Genomic DNA, 22,714 nt, shown 5'->3' with positions numbered 1-22,714 from the left:
TGGCTACACTTTAATAAAAAATACATATTTCCCAGTTTAAAAAGCCTCCATTTTACATACTACATTATACTTACAAGCTGATGTTCTAATAGCTGTATTTTTTCATCTTTTTTCTTTATTTCCTCTTTAAGTTGTTTTATTTCATTTAATAAATCTTCATTCTGAAACATAAAAAAAATTTTTTAACATGAAATATTTAACTGTATTTAAAATACCCTAATGAGAAATGTTAAATCAATGATGAAGATTGACCAATGAATGGTTTGCTCATTTACAGGAAAAAACGCTTCTGAAATATGCCACGTATTAAAACAAAAAACCTAATTTGGTCTTTTATGAATTTATAGTCTAATGGAATCTGACATGCAAACAATGAGCAGTAACAGCAGCAACAGTTAACATTCATCAAGTACTTATCAGGTGCCAATATGTAAGCATTTGATCCTGACTATAACCCCCAGGTAGGTACTATTATCCCCATTTTACAGGCAAGGAAACTGGGACATAGGCCATACAGTAAAAAATATATATTACATATAGAACAGTAAGCCCAGCTGGATTTCAAGGGGTGTATAAGAGTGCCTGTCATTGAAAATGAAGCGTACAACAAGCAGATGGAACCCGTAATTAAAGAGTTGTTTCATGGCTGGTTCAGAAATCAGCAGAAAGACAAATGTGCCTGAAGGGTAACAAGGGAGATGTCTTTCCATGAACCACTTTCCTGAGAAGAACTGCCTCTGTCAACTTAATGTGTAAGAAATTCCTAATAGTATTAAATGGAAACCTATTGTCAAATTAAACAGGAATCTGGTTACATTTCTAAGTGTAAAGTATCATTACTCTATAGTTAGCACATTCTGTTTACTACTATTCAACTATCCAGAAATATATACTGAGGAAGAAGTACAAGCAAGGAAATTAGAATATATATGTGAATGATACATCATCTTTCAAGACAGAAAAATATGTAAGCAATAATTCTAATGTGTTGTTACTGAGCAAAGTATGCCAACTCCTTCAGATATGTTGGAACCAAAAATAACTGTTGTCTCTTTAACAAAAGATCAGAAATAGACATTTTACAAAGGCTTAACATAGCAAATAAACATCAAAAACAATCGGGAAGACAATATTTTTCTAATGCTATTATGTATAATGCAATTGGGAAAGACTATTATATATAAAAATTATTTCCCATTGAATTTAAAGAGTTTAGGAATTTAAAACATTCATACATCAAGACCCAAAAATGACAGACTGTGGATCATGAAATACATTTTTAGGCTATGTGGCAAATGTTATTAAGAAATGATAAATATATTTAATTATACAAAATTGTAGGGTAGCCGGATGGCTCAGTTGGTTAGAGCACAAGCTCTGAACAACAGGGTTGCGGTTCGAGTCCCACATGGGATGGTGGGCTGCGCCCCCTGCAACTATAGATTGAAAATGGTAACTGGACTTGGAGCTGAGCTGCGCCCTCCACAACTAGATTGAAGGACAACGACTTGGAGCTGATGGGCCCTGGAGGAACACACTGTTCCCCAATATTCCCCAATAAAGTTGATTTAAAAAAAAATTTAAAGCATCTACACAATTAACATTAAAGTTAAAAGCTGGTGAAAACCTAAGCAAACATGACAAAAGATTTATATCTCAAATATATTAAGAGCCTGTTCAAACATATAAGATCAGTATTTCTAGGCCCCAAAAGACAGCCAGTTCTCACAAACATACATGTAATTGGAAAAATGGTCTATCTGACTTGTTGGAGAAATATAAATTAAAGTATTATTTTATAAGTATTAAAATTGGGGGAGAAATACTCAGTGTGATTAACAAGACTTCCAAAAAAAAAAAAAAAAATCCTCCATTATCAGACATCACAGTTGATCTTCCTATACAAACATATCGCTGTTTATAAGAGTCATAAAAATACTTGCAGTCTTTGATTCAGTTATCCCACTCCCAGGAAATCTATGCCAAAGAAATGATCCTAACTATGAAAAAACCTATTACAAGGTATTATCTAACAGTTTACAAATTTACAATTGTCCTAGAAGGGAACAATTGAAATACAATGCAACAACTTGATAGAATACTATAAAGCCATCATTCAGTCACTGCTAGGTTATGCTGCTGTTGGAGGAAATAAAAATACAATGTAGCAATGACATTCATAGCCAACATGTATACAGATAGCATTTATTTAACGAAAGGCATTGTTCTAAGGATTTTACACATAAAGATAAGAAAAGAGTATACAACAGGAAATGGATAACTTCAGAATCTTACAGGATGAGTGAACAGTTCTGAAGACACAGAAGTGTGGCAGGCTTTGGATTTTAGGGTAAGGGATTCAAAGTCTCGCACCCATGACAATATAGAGATTAAGAACAAGCACAGCATTATCTTGAGAACTAGGAGGTGTGAAGCTTTTGCACAAAGGCTGTGGTGAACAGTGGGGAGCAATGTGCTTAATGACTAGGAAAGGGCCAGGTCACAGAGGGCCATGACTATCAAGCATGGCCTAAGCAGGAAGTGACAGATTAACATGCATTTGAGACGGCTTTGAAAGAAATCTGACAACAGCACAACTATCTAGGGAAATGATTATCAGGACATAATACTCCACATGAGAGTAGGAGCCTGAACCAATTGAATGATAACAGGAGAGGAGAAGGAAGAAGAGGAGAATCAACATTAGGAGATTTTGGTGATTCACTACATGTAAGAGAAGAGGAGTCAAGAGTGACATATGTATTTCTAGCTTTGGTGATATAATGAATGGTTGTGCCACCAAAAGCACTGGAGAATAAAGGAGGAGAAATATGTCCAAAAAGGAGTATTTGTGAGTTTTAAATATATTGTTAGAGGTACCTGTGGCTAGAACACACAGTGGAAATGTCCAGCTGGCAACTGGATTACCAAATATGAAAAAGATTTTACATGTTATCAATGTATTTGTCATATGTGAAATCACGGCAGTAAAAAGTTAAAAGAGGACTGGACTAAAGACGTAAATTTACATTCTAAAAAAGAAAAGGAACCTACAAAGGGAATGGGAGAAAAATGCTGAAGGGTATAAAGGGATTTTGGAGAGAAGTGACACAGAGACCAAGATAAACCTTTTAAGGTAAAGGCCACATCAAATGTCTATAATATTAAAACCAGTAGCTATTTTCTTTTTTATCCAGGTTCCTCATTTACTGGAAAGGGGTTTAAGGAGAACCAAAGACAGATTTGATTTATTGAATTTAAGATAGGTAAGATACAGAGTATAAACTGAGGATGAAGAAGTCGAGCACACTAACGACAGACAGACAAGCGGGTGCAGTTAGGTCCCTACGAGCCGCAGTACAATCAGGAACACAAGAAGAGTGGTCTTCCACAGCATTGTGGCCATCCCCCCCTCCCCCCCCCGCCCCAACTGGAACAAAGTGAGTGAGAATGGCAATTGATACAGTTAAGTCAGAAGGCAGGTAGCAGATCTTGCTTGATGAACACCAGGCTGCCTGTAGAAATTGAGAAGAGTGGCTGAGAATGGGTCTTGAGGAGTGTTTGTTTGGAATAGTTCATCACGGGAATGGGAGAGGGATATGTCCTGAGATAAAGGATAGACTGGAGACATGGAAGGCCCAGTGGAGATTTTAGACACTAAATTTGTCACCATATTTGCATCATTTAAAACTGAACTACTAAACCATTCTGGATGAGAAGCAGACACAGCTGGGGATCTGCTGATGAAAGTGTAAGAGTCTGGTGTACTGGAGAGAGACAACATCAGCTATTGCATCTCACCTTGGAAAAGAAGGAAGAAAGACTAGGAGTGACCTGCCTGGAAGGAAATGGAGCAGGGACAAGAAATAAATCCTGTGTAATATTAAATATATAGACAAACTAGAAAGGAACATGGAAAAAATGAAGATACTAGTTGTGTAAAAAAGAATTAAAATTTTTTTCTTTAAAAAAAATTTCTTTACTTGCAAAAAATTATTCACAAAAAAGAAGGCAGAAGAAAAAGTCAACTTTTCTTTTAAAATGGTAGTCACAAAACTCTAAAAAACTGAAGTGATAATCAAAAATTATCTAAGTCAATGGTTCCCATCTCGGTATGTATGTAAAAAAATTTCTTACAAAGACATGTTCTGCTGCAGACTGGCTGATTTAGATTATTAGTACATTCACAATAGCATGGAAGCCCAGAGATGGGAAGAAATTAATGCAGGGTAGGTAGGTAACATGTTGAAAAGCCAAGATTAGATAACCCGATGTGCACATTATCCTAAATTCTTTTGACTTTGATTGTTTTACATACAGTCTTGTTCCCAATAAATCACTCCACATCCTGAGAGAAAATATGCTTCTCTGACCCCTAATACCGTGTTTCCCTGAAAATAAGACCTAACTGGAAAATAAGCCCTAGCATGATTTTTTAGGATGACATCCCCTGACCATAAGCCCTAATGCATCTTTTGGAGCAAAAATTAATGTAAGACCTGGTCTTATTTTCGGGGAAACATGGTAGCAGGCTTGGCCACTTGACTTTAGAAGCAGCATATGCTACATTCAAGCAGAATCCATGTGGTCCTCCCAATGCTCTTTTCCCTCAAGTACAAAAAAACTACTGTATTTTGCCGTGTATAATGTGTATTTTTTTGCCCAAATCTGTGAGGGAAAAATAAGGCTGCATGTTATACATGGGTAGTATTAATTCCATATCTATATGTTTTCATTTCTTTTATTTACGTTATTAGTGAAAAATGTAACTCTAGAAATCAATAACGATATCCATATACAAAATAATACCCTGAAATATGATCATCAGAGGAAGAGTTCGTGGTCTTGGCCTTCTATAATGCATAAATGTTGTAAATTTGTTACCAATACATAAAATTTCTCTTACCGTGTATCTGTTCTTGTGTTTTGTAATTATTTGTTACACAAAGGTTACTGTACCATAATGTTAAAAAATAAATGCTAAAAATTCCTTTATAATACAAAAACCAAGTACCTAAATGTAAACAAACAAGAATTTGAATTAAAAAATTAAAATGAAAGATTTTTTTCCCCCTGAAAAGTTTGGGCCAAAAACATGCATGTGCATTATACACAGGAGCACATTATATACAGCAAAATACGGTATGTCCCAGGATAGGGGCTGGTCCTTCAGCCTGGATCCCAGAATGAAGAAGATATATGAAGCAAGAGTCCCAACTAATCTACAGCCAGTTTGTAACACACTGGGAAATAACAACTGAGAAACAAACTTCCTATTGTAAATCACCAATATTTCAAGGTTGGTTGTTAATGCAGATGACTAGCAAACACTGACTAGCATATTCTGAAAACAATGTAAATGCAAAAAATAATTTTACTTGGAAATGTTAAATAAATCAAGAATACTTGCATGTACTTAAGAAATATATATATGCTTCAGAAATAGTTACAAAAGAAAAAAGCTTCCTTCAACTAAAAATAAACTCAAAGATAAGAATGATAAAAAGTATACCTTTAAACACTCACGAAAATGTATCTGCATTCTATAAATATATTTTTAAACATGAAAAAGATAAACAAATTAATCTCATTTTCAGTATATTTCTTCAATGCTGTGATCTGTGACATAATATATGAGAAATAGCTATTAACCACTTTAATTTTTATTGAGTCACATATTGTTAATTCATAATTATAAAAAGAGAATTTTTAAAAATTTAAAAAGAGATTTTTAAAAAGAATCCTGTACCGGTAGTAATACAGAGACAAATGATTGTCCAACTGATAAAAGAAATTCAAATTAAAGCCCCACAGGAATATCATTTTTAACTTAATAAGGTATCAAATGAAAAGCAAACCTGTTAATCAAGACAGCAGAGCTGAAGGTACTACATTTATTAGTAAATGTTTTCATTGTTGCTGCTTTATAATTTTGGTAATAGAAAAGAATTCTGAAAAATTTAGCATGACCACCTAGCCATACCTTATTTATATGGTCACCATCTTCTGGTTCTGGACTAGATGGCAATGAGAGCTGGATATCATGCAATGAACCACTTCCATCGTGCTGTCAGAAAGAAGAGAAGGAAAACAGGAATTAATACAATAACTGCAGACACTCAGTTCAACCTGAATTCACCGCAAACCAAATGCTAGCATGGTAAAGAAGAAACAGGAAATAAGATTTTAGAAATCTTTTCATCTCTATGCACTTATAGAAAGAAATGTGGAAGAAGAAAAAAGAGGGCAAGAATAATTTGTGGAAATAAATAATACACTATATGATTGGTGAAAAATAACACACTGTAAGAGTGGATGAAGCATAAAATCATTAAAAGTTTTAGAGTGGGAAAAGATATACAAAAAGTTTCCTAAAGAATTTTAAGACTATCTCAACTAAGAAAAATGTAAAATAAGTCAAATTAATTCTTCTTTAAGTGTGGTGTTTTGGGTAAAAAGGAGTCAGCAACAGTAATATTAAGTAACTCAACAAGACTTGGCCAAAAATAATTTGATTAAAATTATTCAAGACAAAAACAATTTGATTAAAAGTACTAGACAATTGAGTATACACATTGACTATTTACATGAAGTCTGAAAACAGGCAAAACATTTATTGTGCTAGAAATGAGAACAGTGGTTAACTCGGGCAAGAGGTTACTGACTGGGAACGAACATTAAGGGACATGCTAGGTAGGATGCTGGCAGTGTTGTCTTGACTGCATGGTGGTTACTTGGGTACATACATATGTAGAGTTCAGGCTGTATACTCAACATTGATACACCTTAAGCAGTTTACTGGATGTATGCTACACATCAATTTTAAAAAAGTTGAAAAAAATTAAACTTGTGGTCCTTAAACACAATGAAGCAAATGACAGGATAGTATTAAGTCCTACCCAGTGCCAAACTGGTTTAGGAGCAACCAGGTAAGAAATGGCATGTTCAGTGATTCACAGACAACCTTAAGAAAGAGGAACCAGTGAAGGAAATGCACGGGATGGTGCTGAGAGACTGAGCCCCTGACCAAGACAGTACACTGCGGTCTGGCACTTTGTTCAGATGGTACCCTATTGCCTTGGGACACCTACTGAATCGACAGTCTTCAAGGATCAATGCCACTGCAATCCTCCTCAGACATACCTGCCCTGAAGGAAATGGAAATGTCCTGCACTGAGACAAGAATGCTAAAATGAGAGACATAAGCATGTAGGTAATTTTCTTTATTTACTGCACTGTATACCTACTAAATCAGACTCTCTAGAGGGGACGCCTAGGAAAGTGCATATAGGAAAAGTTCAATAGGTAATACCGACTGACAGTGAAGAATACATGTTTGCCAAATTTCCAGCATGGATGACGCAATAGCCTAATGAATAACAAATGCTCTCAAAACACTACCTCAAAAACTATTCAAAAGAAAAGAAATTTTATATGACTCATGTCAATAAAAAGTTTATCTCTGCTGTAAATGCCTTGACATAAAAGACCAGGTCCAGTCCTACAGGCAAGTATGCATCTGAGAAAAGAGGGGCTATAAAATTTGACTTATTTCCAAACATCTGTAATATCACCCTGTCCACTGCAGAGCAGGAAGCCTAAGGAACGGGAGAGAACACAAGTCCCCACCACTTTGTCCTGGGCAGGGGTGTAGTTGGAAATATGCAGCAAAGGAAATATAAAATGTCAGCTTGCAGCACAGAAGAACAAAAAGGGGAGCCCAGGGAAACAGAAAATACCAGAGATCATGAAATGACTCCAGGAAATTGTATGTAAATTTCTAGGTTCACCCATGAGCAACACTTGCTTGGATCTGATTCTAAATAGCATATCAAAGACTGAGAAATAAATTAAGATCACTGCCCAGGTCCCAAACTAGCCCCTGGAAGGTGTACATGCAGAACATATCCGAAGAGTATGGCAAAGGCTTTGAAAACAGAAGTAATGTTAAGACCACAATCCGAAGGTGGCCATTTGGAACTTGTAGCCTGAACCCATTCAGACTGTTCGCCTGCTTTAAAAAAAAAAAAAAAAAAAAATCAATATCCTCCATAGCATTTAACAAGATCAAGATCCAAAATTACTCAACATACAAACAAGGAACATCTCAATTCACACAGAAAAAGACAACAGACATCAATGCGAAAGTAACACAGATGTTGGAATTAATTAGAAGAAATTTTAATAGAGCTATCATAAAAATTCTCCAAAAGTAAGGGCAAACTCTTGAAGGGAATGCAAATAGAAAGTCTCAGCAAAGAAACACAATATAAAATGGAAACAAATGGAAATTTTAGAACTAAAAAGATTAAATAAGCAAAATTTCAAAGTCCACTAGATGGACTGAATACCAGCATTTGAGATGACAGAGTCAACTTGAAGGTAGATCAAGAGAAATCATCCATTTAAATAATGAAAATTTTAAAAGATTGGCAAAAACAAACAAGCAAGAGCCTGCTATGGGAGCTGTGTGACAACAATAAAAGATCTAACATTCATGTCATCGAAGTCACAGAAGAAATAGTGTGGGACACAAAAAAATATTTGGAGAAATAATGGATAAACAAACCTCAAATTTGTAGAAAGACATGAACCTTCATATTTGAGGTCAATTTAAACTAATAGAAAATAAACAAAGTGTGTTCTTTGAACATAAGGGAATTTAACTAGAAATCAGTAACAGAAGCATAATCTTCAAACAGCTGGAAAGTAAACATCAAACTTCTAAATCATCTCTGGGTCTAAAGAAGCCTCAAGGTAAATAAGAAAATATTTTGAGTTGAAGGAAAATGAAGACACCACACATCAAAATTTGTGGAATAGAACTAAAGCCAGTGCTTACTGGGAAAAGTATTGTATGTGATGCTTATATTAAAACAAAAGCATCAAATCCATGACCAGAGCAAAATAAACCCAGAACAAGCAGAAAGCAGAAAATAATAAAGAGCAGAAATTAATGAAATTGAAAATCAAGAAATAGAAATCAACGAAACCAAAACCAGGTTCTTTAACAACTGCAAAGTCTCTAACAAAACTGCCAAAGATCAAAAGATAGAAGACACAAATCAGACATACATCGGGACACAGAAGACATAAACCACGAATGAAAGCAGGGATATCATTACAGATGTCTGAAACATTAAAAGCAAATAAGGTAGTAATACTATGAGTGACACTAAGCACACAAATTTGAAAACTTATATGAAATGGAGAAATTACTCAAAAACCACAAACTAAACTCACCTAAAATGAAACTGACAAACTGAGTAGATCTATGATTAATAAAATGAATTCATAGTTTAAACTTTCCATAAAAGAAATATTGAAGGCCCGATATTTTCCCGGCAAATTCTTCCAAAATTTAATAATACCAGTTCTATACAATCTCTTAGAAAAAATAAAACTCATTATAAAATTACTCAAATCAATTAATGAGGGCAGCATTAACCTGATACCAAGTACCATAGACCAATATCCCTCATAAGACACAAAAATCCTTATTTAACATACACAAAAAAAAGTACTGTGAGTCAAATTCAACAATATGTAAAAATGAAAAAACATGAACAAGTAAGGTTGATCCTAGGAATGTAAAGCTGGTTCAATAGTCAAAAAAAAAATGTAATTCACCATATCAAGAGATAAACTATCAATGATTATACCCAGAGATACAGATAGTTTCTGACAAAATTCAACATCCATTCATGATAAAAACTCAGCAGCAAAGTATGAATAGAAGAGAACTTGCTGAACCTGACAAAAGTCCATCTAAAAAAACCCTACAATTGACATCATATTTATCAGTGAAAGACAATGTTTTATCCCTAAAAGCAGGAACAACAAGGCATTCCTATTCAATACTGTACTGTAGTTTCTATCCACTGCAATATGGCAAAGAAAATAAAAAGACAAGTAGGAAAGGAAGAAATAAAACCATCTCCAGTCAGTCAATATAATTTTGGGTATAAAAAAATCCCAAAGTATCTATAGTACTACTACTACAACTAATATATGAATTAGGAAAGTCACAACATACAAAGTTAATATACAAAAATCCAATTTCTATGGCAAAGAACTGAAAATTGAAATAAAAAAAGACTACCATTTATAATAAACCAAAATCCACCAAAAAAAAAAGAAAAACCACCAAGAAAAATCAAAACTAAAAATTAAAGATATATATATGTACAAATCTAACAAAATACAGACAAACTCTCTATATTAAAAACAAACATAAAGAGATGCAATAAATCAGAGACGACCTAAGTAAATGGAGAGATATATTCTGCTGATGGATTGACAGACTCAATGTTGTTGAGACGTCCACCTGATATGGGAGAGCTCCCTCACTATGAAAGTTTTAAGCCTCCCTCACTATAGAAATTTTAAGTCTCCTTTTCCCTAATTTCTTAGCTCCTTAGCCCCGGGCTTTGATTACTCTTCCAATCAGTTTCTGAATCCTAGACTAAAGATTGCTCCTGGCCTGATTCACAGAAAGTTTCTCAGGTAACCACTTAAAAGCCTGTGACTTCCCAACATCCCCCAAGCCATTCCACACCTAACTCTTGTATAACTCCATTCCAGAGACCAAATAGGCTTTAACATTCCCCCAGGCCTGTATACTTGTTGATTATAATCGCTGAAGCCTAAAGTTCTTTCCAACCCATTCTGGGCCCAGCTCCTGGACAACTGATGCCACCTGAATGACTGGTTGAATGGCAACAGGCTCTATAGAGCTAATGGATTTATTAATTAAAATCTATTTTTCCTCATGTAGGGGCCTTGGGGATACAGAGGATACCCCAGCAATATTGCCAGTACCAACCAAAGAGGACAATGCATTCTTCTGGGCAGACCTCGAGATCCCTTCCTTCTCATCTGAGATTAGATAGGGTGAGAGTTCCATGAATCCCCCCATAGGTGGTGACAGCTCTACACCACTGCCCAGCAGGAAGCAGATACAGAAGAACAGACCTCCTGTCCCTCAGCTTCCCATAGAGATTTTATGGGGATCACATCTCTCAAGGGAAAAACAAGGTAGGCAGTTAGAGGTAGGTATCGGGTCTCTGCATTGCCGTCCAAAAGACCTCCCCTCTCTGTCCAAAACTTCCCCTTTTCATTGTAAACAACTGGGTACAAAAATACCCAACTAGATTAAACCGGCCACTCACACCAGTACAGTTTAAAAAGATGAGGTAATAGCCTCTTGTCAATCATAAGTGTCAATCAAGTGGTTCCACACCTAGAAAGGAACAGCCCATTCTAGAGAAAACGGATAAAAACTCCAAGTCCTTGCAGTGAGGGCCTTTATTTTTGAGCCTGGACCCTTGGCCCTTTGGGCCGGTTTGCCTTTTGAGCCTCTTCCTTTGTTCTACCTTGAGCCCCTGGACCTTTTTGCCTTTGAGCCCCTTCTTTTGCTCCTAATAATCCCACCTTGGGCACTTGAGCCATTCTTTACTGCTCAGGTCCGCTCCTATTTCCTTGAAGTGTACTGTCTCTTCTAATAAACTGCTTTTTTCACTACTTGACCTTGGTATCTCATTCAATTCTTTGTGCGAGACGCCAGGAACCTGGACTCCACGCCGACAAGGGCCCCACTCTCCGAAAACAAATCTCTTCTGAATTCACTACAGATTGGTGCCCTCCCAACTGAAATCCAGAAAAATGTTTTTTGTAGAAATAAAAGAGTTGCTTATAAAATTTACATAGCAAGGCAAAAAATAAATAAATAAATAAAATAGTCAAACAATTTTGAAAAGGAAAAACAAAGTTGGAGGAGTCACAGTACTTCGTTTCAAGACTTACTATAAAGCGACAGTAATCAAGAGTGTGATATTGGTAAAAGGACAAACACTGATCAAAGAAACATAACAGAGTCCCAAATAGACCCACACATATATGCTCAAAGACGGTTTTGACAAAAGTACAAACGCAATTCAACAGAGAAAGGACAGCTTTTTCAACAAATGGTGCTAGAACATCCATATGCAATAAAGTTAACTTTGCTCCATACCTCACATCATATACACAAATTCTCAAAACAGATTGTAGACCTAAATGTTAAACTTAAAACTATAAAACTTCTCCAAATAAACATAGAAAATCTTTGTGACCCTGGGTTGGGCAAAGATTTCTTAGATATGATACCAAAAACATTATCATAAAAAATTGGTAAGTTTGACTACAAGAGCAGAACTTCCTTAAACAACGATTAACAGAGGCGACCGGTTAGCTCAGTTGGTTAGAACGCGGTGCTCTTAACAACAAGGTTGCCCGTTTGATCCCCACATGGACCACGATGAGCTGCGCCCTCCACAACTAGATTGAAACAACTACTTGACTTGGAGCTGATGGGTCCTGGTAAAACACACTTAAAACAAATAAAAGCTAAAAAAAATACAGACGATTAACTGAATGAAAGGAGAAGCCATGGACGGGGAGAAAATATTTGCAATAATTCAGACAAAATGTTGGGCATAGTGCCTAACTCATAGAGAGCATTCATAAAGTGTCAGCTACTTTTAAAATAATAGCAACAACAAAAATAATGATAATGTGAAGGTCTAGGATTTGTAACTGACTTCATTAACTCACAATTGCATACAATTGCCAAAAAAGTTAATTCCATTTTTTTAATATTCATTTGTTTCAGCATTTACTCACCTGATAAAGGACTTCCATTTAAACATATAAAGAACTATCAAAAATCAATATTAAAACAGACAATATTTTTGTTAATGGGCAAAACAACAGATATTTAACCAAAGAAGATATACAAATGGCAAACAAGCATATGAAAAGGTGCTCAGTATGATTAGCCATTAGGCAAATGCAAATTAAAACCAGTGAGATACCACTGTACACCCAGGAGGGAGGCTTTTGAAAAATACTGTCAATACCAAGTGTGGACAAGGATGCAGAACAATTGGAACTTTCATTAATTGCTCGTGAGTATACAAAATTATAGAGCCACTTTAGCAGTTTCTTAAAAAGTTAAATATATACTTAACATGCTACCCAGCAATCCTACCCCAGGAGAAATGAAAACATGCACAAACGAAAATCTGTGCAAGAGTGTTTACAGACTTTATGCCTAACTGCCAAAAACTGTAAAGTGACACAAATATGTATCCTTCAACTAGTAGGTAAATAGATAAACTGTGGTACATGTATACAATGGAATACTACTCAGCAATAAACAGGAACACATTACTGATACATGGAGCAGCATAAATGAATTTGAAATGAATTATCATTAAGTGAAAGAAACCAGACTCAAAAGGCTATGTATGATTCCACTTATGTGACAGTCTTAAAAAGACAAAACTACAGAGATATAAAACAGATCAGCAGTTGCCAGGAACCAGCAGTGGATGTTGGATCGACTATAAAAGGAAAAAAAAAAAAAAGGAATTTTGGGTGGCTAAATGTAAAAGCTGCACAATTGTATGAATTTGTAAAAGCTCACAACTGTACAACAAAAAAAGGGTGAATTTTACTGCATAAATTATGCCTCCATAGAACAGTACTAGGTAGTACTAGGTGTCTTCCTAGAAATTCATGCTAACCCAGAACTTGTGAATATGACTTCATTTGGAAACAAGGTCTTTGCAGATGTAATCAACTTGAAGTCGTATTGGATTAGGGTGGGCCTAAATCCAATCTGACTGGTGTCCTTACAAGAAATTTGGACACACAGACACATAGGTCACATGAAGGTCATATAAAGATGGAGGCAGAGATTCAAGTGATGCACCTACAAACCAAGGAATGTTCAGTACTGCCAACAACCACCCAAAATTAAACAGGTAAGGGACATTCCTCTCCTAGAGTCTTCAGAGAGTCCATGGCCCTAACGACTCATTGATTTCATATTTCTGGCCTCCAAAACTGTGAGAAAATAAATGTCTGTAGTTATATGCCACTCAGCTTGTGGTACTTTGTTGTGGCAGCCCTAGATAACTAATATGAGACCTGGACTAAAAAAAAAATTCAAAGCAAACAAAAAGAAAAACTCCATGGGCTGGCCGGGTGGCTCAGGCGGTTGGAGCTCTGTGCTCTCATGGGTCAGTGGGCTCTCAACCACAAGGATGCCAGTTGAACTCTTCAATTACCGCAAGGCATGGTGGGCCCCGCCCCCTGCAACTAAGATTGAACACAGCACCTTGAGCTGAGCTGCCGCTGAGGTCCAGGATGGCTCAGTTGGTTGGAGCACATCCTCTCAACCACAAGGTTGCCGGTTCAACTCCCACAAGGATGGTGGGCTATGCCCCCTGCAACTAGCAATGGCACCTGGACCTGGAGCTGAGCTGCGCCTTCCACAACTAAGATTGAAAGGACAACTTGACTTGGAAAAAAGTCCTGGAAGTACACACTGTTCCCCAATAAAGTCCTGTTCCCCTTCCCCAATAAAATCTTAAAAAAAAAAAAAAAGAGAAACTCCAGAAAAATCTCAACAATCACAAGAAAAATAAAAGTGATATAGCAATATTATTATAACAGAAGAGGGAAGGTAGAATTAAACGTTAAAAGTATTAATAAGGATAATTTAATTAGTGATCAGAGGAACAATCCATCAAGAAGATGTATGAATCATAATAACTTACAGTAGTTCCCCTTATACATGGGGGATACGTCCCAAAACCGCCAGTGGATGCCTGACCGCAGATAGTATCGAACCCCTATATACACTGTTTTTTCCTATACATATCTATCTGTGATAAAGTTTAATTTATGAATTAGGCCCAGTAAGGGATTAACTACAATAATTAATAATAAAATAGAACAATTACAATACTATACTGTAATGAAAGTTATGTGAACGTGTTCTATGTCTTTCAAAATGTCTGGAATTTTCCATTTAATATTTTTGGAACATGGTTGACAACAGGTAACTGAATCCAAGAAAAGGGAATCCGCAGATAAAACAGCTTGAAGATACTAAAACAAAAATTGATAGCATCAAAAGGAGAAACTGAAAAATCCGTAAGCAGGAAATTAACAGTGCTCTCAGAAACAGATCAAAGACAATAATTTGGTAAGGATAATTAAGATATAAACAATACAATTTAAAAGCTTAATATAATAGACATACTGTGACCTAAAATATAGAAATGACACGTTCTAGTCAAACAAACATAGAACAGTCACAAAAACTGATCATGCTCTAAACCAGAGGATAACAAACTACAGTCCACTGGATGAATCCAGCCATCTGGCTATTTTGATTATAGCCCATAAGCGAGGAATGCTTTTTACATTTTAAAAAGTTGCATTTTAAATGATTTTATAAGTATCTACATAAAACATCTCAAATTTGCCTCTTGCCTGAAAAGGCTAAAGCCATTTAGTATGTGGCCCTACTTTAAGACAAAGAAAATATCAACACATTCCAAAGAATTTATATCATATAGATATTATTCTTTATTATTAATGTACTAAGATTAGAAATCAATTAAAAAATGAAAGCCCCATAATACCAAACCAATATTTTTGAAAATTGAAAAAATATTATTCTAAATAAAATAAATGTATAATACAGCCCAAGAGTTATTAATGATTTTTAAGTTATTGTTATGCCTCAAAAAATAAATTTAAAAAAAACCTCATTTTTTAATAGTCTAGCAGTCTAGATTCAGGGAATCAAAAAGGAAAAAGCTATTATTTCCATCAAAGCACAAGAACTTAAAAGACCATGAATCTCTAACTAAATCAATTAATAAAACCATCTCTCCTCCAAATAACTCTGTGACATTAACCAGTGGTAGTCGTCTCTATTAAATCTTAACTACGATGAAGTGTCCAAGCCAAAATTAGGAAACATTTTGAGAAAAGATTCTTTAGCACTATAGGGGGAAACAAGCCACAAAATGGGAAAAAATAACCAAAAAAAAAAAACCCAGAAAAACCTCTTTTTAAAAAAACACTGAACAATCATGCATGAATGTTCATGCTTCACATTACACATACTAAGAAGCTAATAGTTACTGACAAGTGTTAGGCATTATTCTAAGCATTTTGCATAATAAATGCGTAAATGCAAAATAATACAGAAAATTACAACACATCACTGTACAAAAAATAAGCAATTCATAGTTTATTAATTGTCCAAGTATTCTGGGCTGCTCTTCTGAGTGAAGTGCCTCAGCAGTTTCTATAAGTTAGGATTTTTAAATTCCAACTGCAATTAACCTTAAGTTAATTAACTCTTATGTCGTAGCACTTTATTAGGTTCAAAAAGATAGATAAGGCTTCCTCTATTCTAAGAGCATTCAGGAACTACTGTAAGCAAACCATCTTTCACTTTAATTTTTGACACAGCTTAAAAGTAAACTTGTTCTACTACTGTAACTCTTCTACGTATTAACTTGCTGGAAAACCCTATTAATAAACTCCATCTTACCCAGGTGGTTCTTCCATAAGTTTGCAAAAACTGGGATTTTCCTACGAGTTCCAGAGCGGCTGCAATGGACATGGATACTTAAAATGACTAACAAGTTTGGCAGTGCTGACTTATCTCTGCTGACAAGCATCATCAGTGATGTCAACAAAGCTGCCTTGTGTTTCAGATATGCGACAACACAATCACAAGCGGCATCCTAGGGAAGGGAGTAGCGGAAGAGGAGAAATTGACTTTTCCATTTTGCTTTCAAAGTCACTTTTTAAAAACAAAAGTATATGAACGAAAAATCTTATCACATCACACAGACTCTAGAATGTGCACTAAAGAATTTTTGAGTAATGCTATAATTCACCTATGGGATTTAAAATCTAATGATTCAAGCTACATTTGAGAGGATTTAAAAAACACAAAGACTGATTTTCAGTAAGTGCTTCAGAGAAGAGGTGATCCTAACAGATGGTTGGGACAAAGACATTTGTAAAACAGAAAAATCTACCACACATTCAGATAGACTAACATTGTTATATATGAATAGACTCTATAATATCCTAAGCAAATATTATTTACAAACGCTTTCTGTTTAGATTTTTAATTACACCTAAGTATTCAATTTGTACATGTTTGAATCATGATATCCTTTTCCATAGGTTTCTTTCGACACTTAAAAACATTAGTTGTAAACTTCTAATTTTTCTACTTTTAATAAAAATACTCAACTTGTTTATAAAACAATAAACTAATTAATTGCTTCTGTACTACAGATTTTTTTCTCAACATCACTTTCAAATCCTTGTGTCCAATTGGTTTTTAGTAGATACTTTAGCACATACCAAGGATGCCAAAAAAATGTTAGGGGTGCCAAAAAAATGTATACAAGTGGACACTTTGGTCAAGGTAGCTCAAGCAATAGTTCGCCGTAATCAGAAGTGTCTGGACACTGATGGTAATCACTTTGAGCACCTCTTGTAATTGCAGAAGTCAAACATGACTTGTATTCATCATTTGCTATTGGTATATATTGAGTATTACAATTTCAATACAGGTTCCCTTTCTTAAAATGTGTATACATTTTTTTGGCATTCTTGGCACCCTCTCTATTTCTGGGTTTTTTATTATCTTCTGATCTATATTATTGGTGTCAATATTATATCCTGCTCTAAAGCATCCAACCCCCCCCCTTTTCTTTTTGTCCTCAATGTACACAAATTTTAGTCTATGGTGTTAATAATTTTGGAGTCATATTGATGAATCAGCTGTTGTGATTTTTCCTGAAACTCTACAACCATAAATAGTGCTGGGAGGAACTATGGTTCTAATCATATACTCAGATTGTACCTTATCTTTGCCCTTTGTAACACATCATTCTTATAATTATTTAATACTTGTATGTTCTCCTAGACCACAAGGTAGCTGTCTTGGTTACTACATTAATATCCACGGAATAAGTTAATTTTTATAATACTCAATCTTCCTACAGAACATAAGGATTTTCTTTAAATCTTTCATATATAAACGTTTTGCAGATTTCTTTATAAAACGTCACAAATTTATTACTGATATAATGTTTAACTGATACAGTGGTTATTTCTAATTTAAATCTATGATTTATTATCCTTGGAATCTTGAATATAGTACTGTATTTCCCCGAAAATAAGATCTAGCCGGACAATTAGCTCTAATGTGTCTTCTGGAGCAAAAATTAATATAAGACCTGGTCTTATTTTACTACATAAAATGGTTAAAATTACTTAAAATTACTTAAAATTACTATAATATAAGACCCGGTCTTATATAATGTAATATAAGACCGGGTCTGATATGATATGATATGACATGATATATGATATGACATGACATGATATGATATGATATAATATACCAGGTATGGTAAGATATGATATGATACCGGGTCTCATATTAATTTTTGCCCCAAAAGACGCATTAGAGCTGACTGTCCAGCTAGGTCTTATTTTTGGGGAAACGGGGTACTGCTTATCTACCAGAACAGGTTTGTTTGTTTGTTTTTGGACCATGATGCACAATTAGAAATACATTTTGTATCACCACCAAGTACACATATGCATATACACATATACATGAATGTGTGTGTGTGTGTGTGTGTGTGTGTGTGTGTATGTGTCTAAATAAGGATGGATGGATGGATGGATGATGGACAGATAGATACAGACATCACATTAAAAACAAGCTTCACAAAAAAATATTTGTACTTATTACATGTGATGCCCCCTGATTGCTTCTATAACATTATACTTTATTAGGAAAATATCATAGTTACAATGGACAAAATTTATTTCAAAACCCACTAACCAATAATAACGTGCAGTTTTAAGAACAATACACTAAGTACAGGATGAGAATTGTGTTTTCTTTCATTTTATCTTCACTACAACCACAATCCTTGGTACTCAACAAGTGCTTAATAAAGTATACTGAATGATATAATAGCAATAACTAAATGAATATTAAAGTACACAAAATTAGATTTTGGGTAGCTACATAAAATTGTGAGCAATAGAAGCAATTAAAAACCTTGACCTTCACATTTTTATTGTTGTTGTTGCTCTTATTGTTAGTAATATAAAAGCTAATATTTATTAATTGCTTTGTATGCACTGGACACTATGCTTAAGTACTTTATCTGAATTTCCTAATGCATTCTTTACAAGTCCTGAGATAGGAGCTATTACAATCTCTATATCTTTTATAAGGAAGTTTAGGCATACAAAGTTTAACACCACACAACACACAAGTGAAAGAACTGGTCTAAATTCAAACTTTTTCACACAAGTGAAAAAACTGGTCTAAATTCAGACTGGTCTAAATTTTTAACTTTTTGAAATTACATTTATTCTTATTAATTTTCAACATTAACATCTAGATATGCAGCATTACCCAATTATCCCATAGCTAAAAACAACTCAAATATCTATCAACAGGTAGATAAAAATAAAATGTAGTACATATATATTTACAATGCAATGCTATTCAGCAATAAAAAGGAATGAACTTATACGATGTCAGAGGGGTAGTAGACTGGGGGAGGGGAGTAATCACTTTGTGAGGAGAATAAATGTCTAACTATTACACTATTTTGTACACCTGAAACTAAAAAAAAGGAAAAAAAAAAAAAAAAAAAGAAAGAACAGATGATATTCAAAAAACAGATGAATATCAAAACCATTATGGTGAGTCAAAAAATCTGGAAACAAAAATGGTATATATAGAAAAGTCCAATTTAGATATAATTCCATAAAAGATAAAACTTTAGTAACAGAAAGTAGACCAATGGCAGCCTGGGGGCCAGTTTGCGAGAGGACTGACTGCAAAGGAACGTGAGACAATTTTAGTAGCTATGGAAATGTTCTGTATCTTGATTGTGGGGGTGGTTACACAATTGTATATATTCATCAAAAACTGTACACTTAAAAATGAATATACTTCATTTAATTGTAAATTCAACCTTACTAAAGTCAATATATGTTTTTAATTTGTTTCTTCTTCCTCTTCACTTCCCTTTCTCTTCCTGAAAATTAGGTGAGACAGAGCGAGATAGGTCTGTCTCCTCCTCCCCCGCCTCCCTCAAAAAAAGAAAAAACAGTCTGGCCTGGGGTTTCAGAATCTAGGTTGAGGAACATGTCCCCAGGCAGGGAGTGTGGGGTGGGGAGCTTACCAAGGCATGTCAGAGCCCCAAACAGTGAAAAGGATGTCCATAAAGGGGGTGGGGGAACAACTGATACCAGAGTCATGCCTGAGTAGGATGAGGAGGGCACACACATAGGGGCAGCCCGAGGTGGGCTGTCAGAGTCCAAGCAAAGTGTGCTAGGCATCCACACATGGGGTGACCTGGAGAGGATTACCAGAGCTCAAGCAGCAGGAAGAGCAATAGGCACACCCAGCCCCCAGAGCTTGGCTTCTAAACACCAGTCTCCACTGCGCTCCTTGAAACAAATGGCTGTCTTCCGGTTGGGTTAGGGAAAAGGCTAAACAAGCCCAGGACATCTTGTATTACAAAAAAGGAAGGAACTACTCAAAGAATAATGGGCACAAGTCAAAAACAGAGATGTCAACCTGAAAGAGTTTTCAATGGCCAAACCTTGGACAGTCGGAGCATCAAAATAAATTATATTCCCAGATTATAACTGACTGCATAAAAATAAGAAACCACAAGTACACACTAATTTATAAATAAATCATTGAATAAATTGGAAATTCGACAAGGAATAAGATAGTCATATAGTTTCAAAATTCCTCCCTACAAAATATTAATTACACAGAAGAAAAACCCTTATTAGTAGGAAATACACACTTAATATTTGGGAGTGAAATGTTTCAGCAGGCAAATTACTCTTATGTGGTTCAGGAAAAAAAGTTCATGAAAACTGAAGTACTTGAAATGTTTTTGTAAGAATGAGAAGGTTTTCGAAAAATTTATATTAAAAAATGAAATAAAAACCAAATTTCCTTTATCTCATGTAAGGCAAGGAAAAATACAAACACTGGAAAGGAAAAACATAACTACTATTTCTGCAGATTATATGCTATCTAAATTAAAAATTCCAAATAAACCTAATCATAAATTATTAGAACTCATAATAATGGTATTAAGGTTGCTGTATACAAACTCGATAAATCAAAGTCTATTACATTTCTGTATACCAGCAACATTCCATTAGAAAATGGACACACTTAATAAAAGCAACAAAAACTTTTAGGTACCAGAAATATATCTAACAAAATTGTAAAAGGTTTTAAAGGAAAAAAGTAGTTTATTTAAACTAAATCAATGGACCTATATATCACATTTTTGGATATATGTAGTCTAAATATTCTAAGATGTTAATTCTTCCTGAAATTGTTCTATTGGTTCAATGCTATTCTCATTAAAAACCCAAGAGTTTTTCATAGGACTCAATAAAATGATTCTAACATTTTATGAAAAAGTAAAAGACTAAGAAAAGAAACTTCAGAAGAACAAGTTAGGAACCATAATATATTATCAAATCTTATAAAAGCAACAGTTAGATTACATAACTTGGCACTGGGATAATGTCACACAAATGGGTATCTGGTTTTTTAAACAGCAGGCACTGGCCGCATATCAGAAGACAAAGAATGGACTTTTAATACTTGTAGTATTGAACCTACTGATTATGCACATGGGAAAAAAAAGAAAGTGGATCTCCATCTCACACCTTACATACACCAAAATCAATTGAGATGTTTGTAATTTAATTGTAAAGGGGCAAACCCTTAATTTTTTAGAAAAGAATAGGAGATTATTTTTGTTACCTCACACCTAGGAAAGATTTCTTAAATGAGGATTTCCAAAAGCACAAAGCACAAAGGAAAAGTCTGAGAAATTCAGCTATATTAGAGTTGAGAACTTTTGTTCATCAAAAGATACCAAACAATGAAAAAAAGCAGGCCACAGAAGGGAAGAGACATTTGCAACACATATAACCAACAAAATATTTACATCCAGAATATTAAAAAACAAAAACAAAAACCACTGAATCACAGACAAAAAGCACACGTGTTCGCACGCACACACCGACTAAAGACATGACGAGGCAACAAACATTCCATAAACACACAAAGAAGAAACTTTATGATTGAGGTTTTGCAGGGAAATGCAAAATATAACTGCAATTAAATATCACTATATTCCAATCACATGACAAAAATTAAGAAGTTGGATAATACCAAGTGTTAAACAGATGTGGAACAATGGAAAGCAGTATCTACTCCATGAGGAGAGTAAGACAGATTAAACAATTTTGGAAAACAGTTTGGTGTTTCGAGAGTAGAATATTCCCATGCCCCATGATTCACTATTTCCAATTCTAGTTAGTTACACCAGAAGAATCTTTGCACATGTGTACCACAAAAATGTTCATTATCAGTATTATTTGTCATAGCAAAAAACCAAAAAACAAAAAACTGGAAACAAAGTGGATATCAAGAGTAAAATGGACAAAAAATTATTGTTCGTTCACAGAACAGTACAGAAACGAACATTAATGAAGTTGAACTAAACATAAATATGAATGAATCTTGCTGAATGAAAGAAGCAAGTCACAGAGAAATACTTATAATGTAATATCATTTACATATAGTTCTAAAAGAAGCAACGTGAGTATTCATAGGGATACAAACATAGGTGATTAAAAGTTAACAGAAAAAATTGGAAATGCTAGATTCTGGAAAGGGAAGGCACTACAGCCAGGAAGAATGTAGGGAACTTCTTAATGTCTCATTTCTTAACCTGGGTGGCTGAGTACAAACCTGTTT

General features: G+C 34.7%; 1 protein-coding gene across 9 annotated transcripts in view; it reads right to left on the bottom strand.

Moving 5' to 3' along the window:
* CCSER2 (coiled-coil serine rich protein 2) overlaps positions 1 to 22,714 on the bottom strand; it is a 170,402-nt gene that overhangs the window by 40,093 nt on the left and 107,595 nt on the right. For all 9 annotated transcript variants that reach the window (XM_019755556.2, XM_019755554.2, XM_074339719.2 and 6 more), the window contains 2 exons: positions 5,984 to 6,067; positions 75 to 161 (listed from right to left, as the gene is read on the bottom strand). In XM_019755556.2, coding sequence (XP_019611115.2) covers positions 75 to 161; positions 5,984 to 6,067 — 171 coding nt within the window. The remainder of the gene's footprint in view (positions 1 to 74; positions 162 to 5,983; positions 6,068 to 22,714) is intronic.

The sequence above is a fragment of the Rhinolophus sinicus genome, chromosome 15, assembly GCF_057876585.1.
Source record: "Rhinolophus sinicus isolate RSI-liver-muscle chromosome 15, RSI-T2T, whole genome shotgun sequence".
NCBI lineage: Eukaryota > Metazoa > Chordata > Mammalia > Chiroptera > Rhinolophidae > Rhinolophus > Rhinolophus sinicus.
This window is presented reverse-complemented; position numbering and strand designations above follow the sequence as displayed.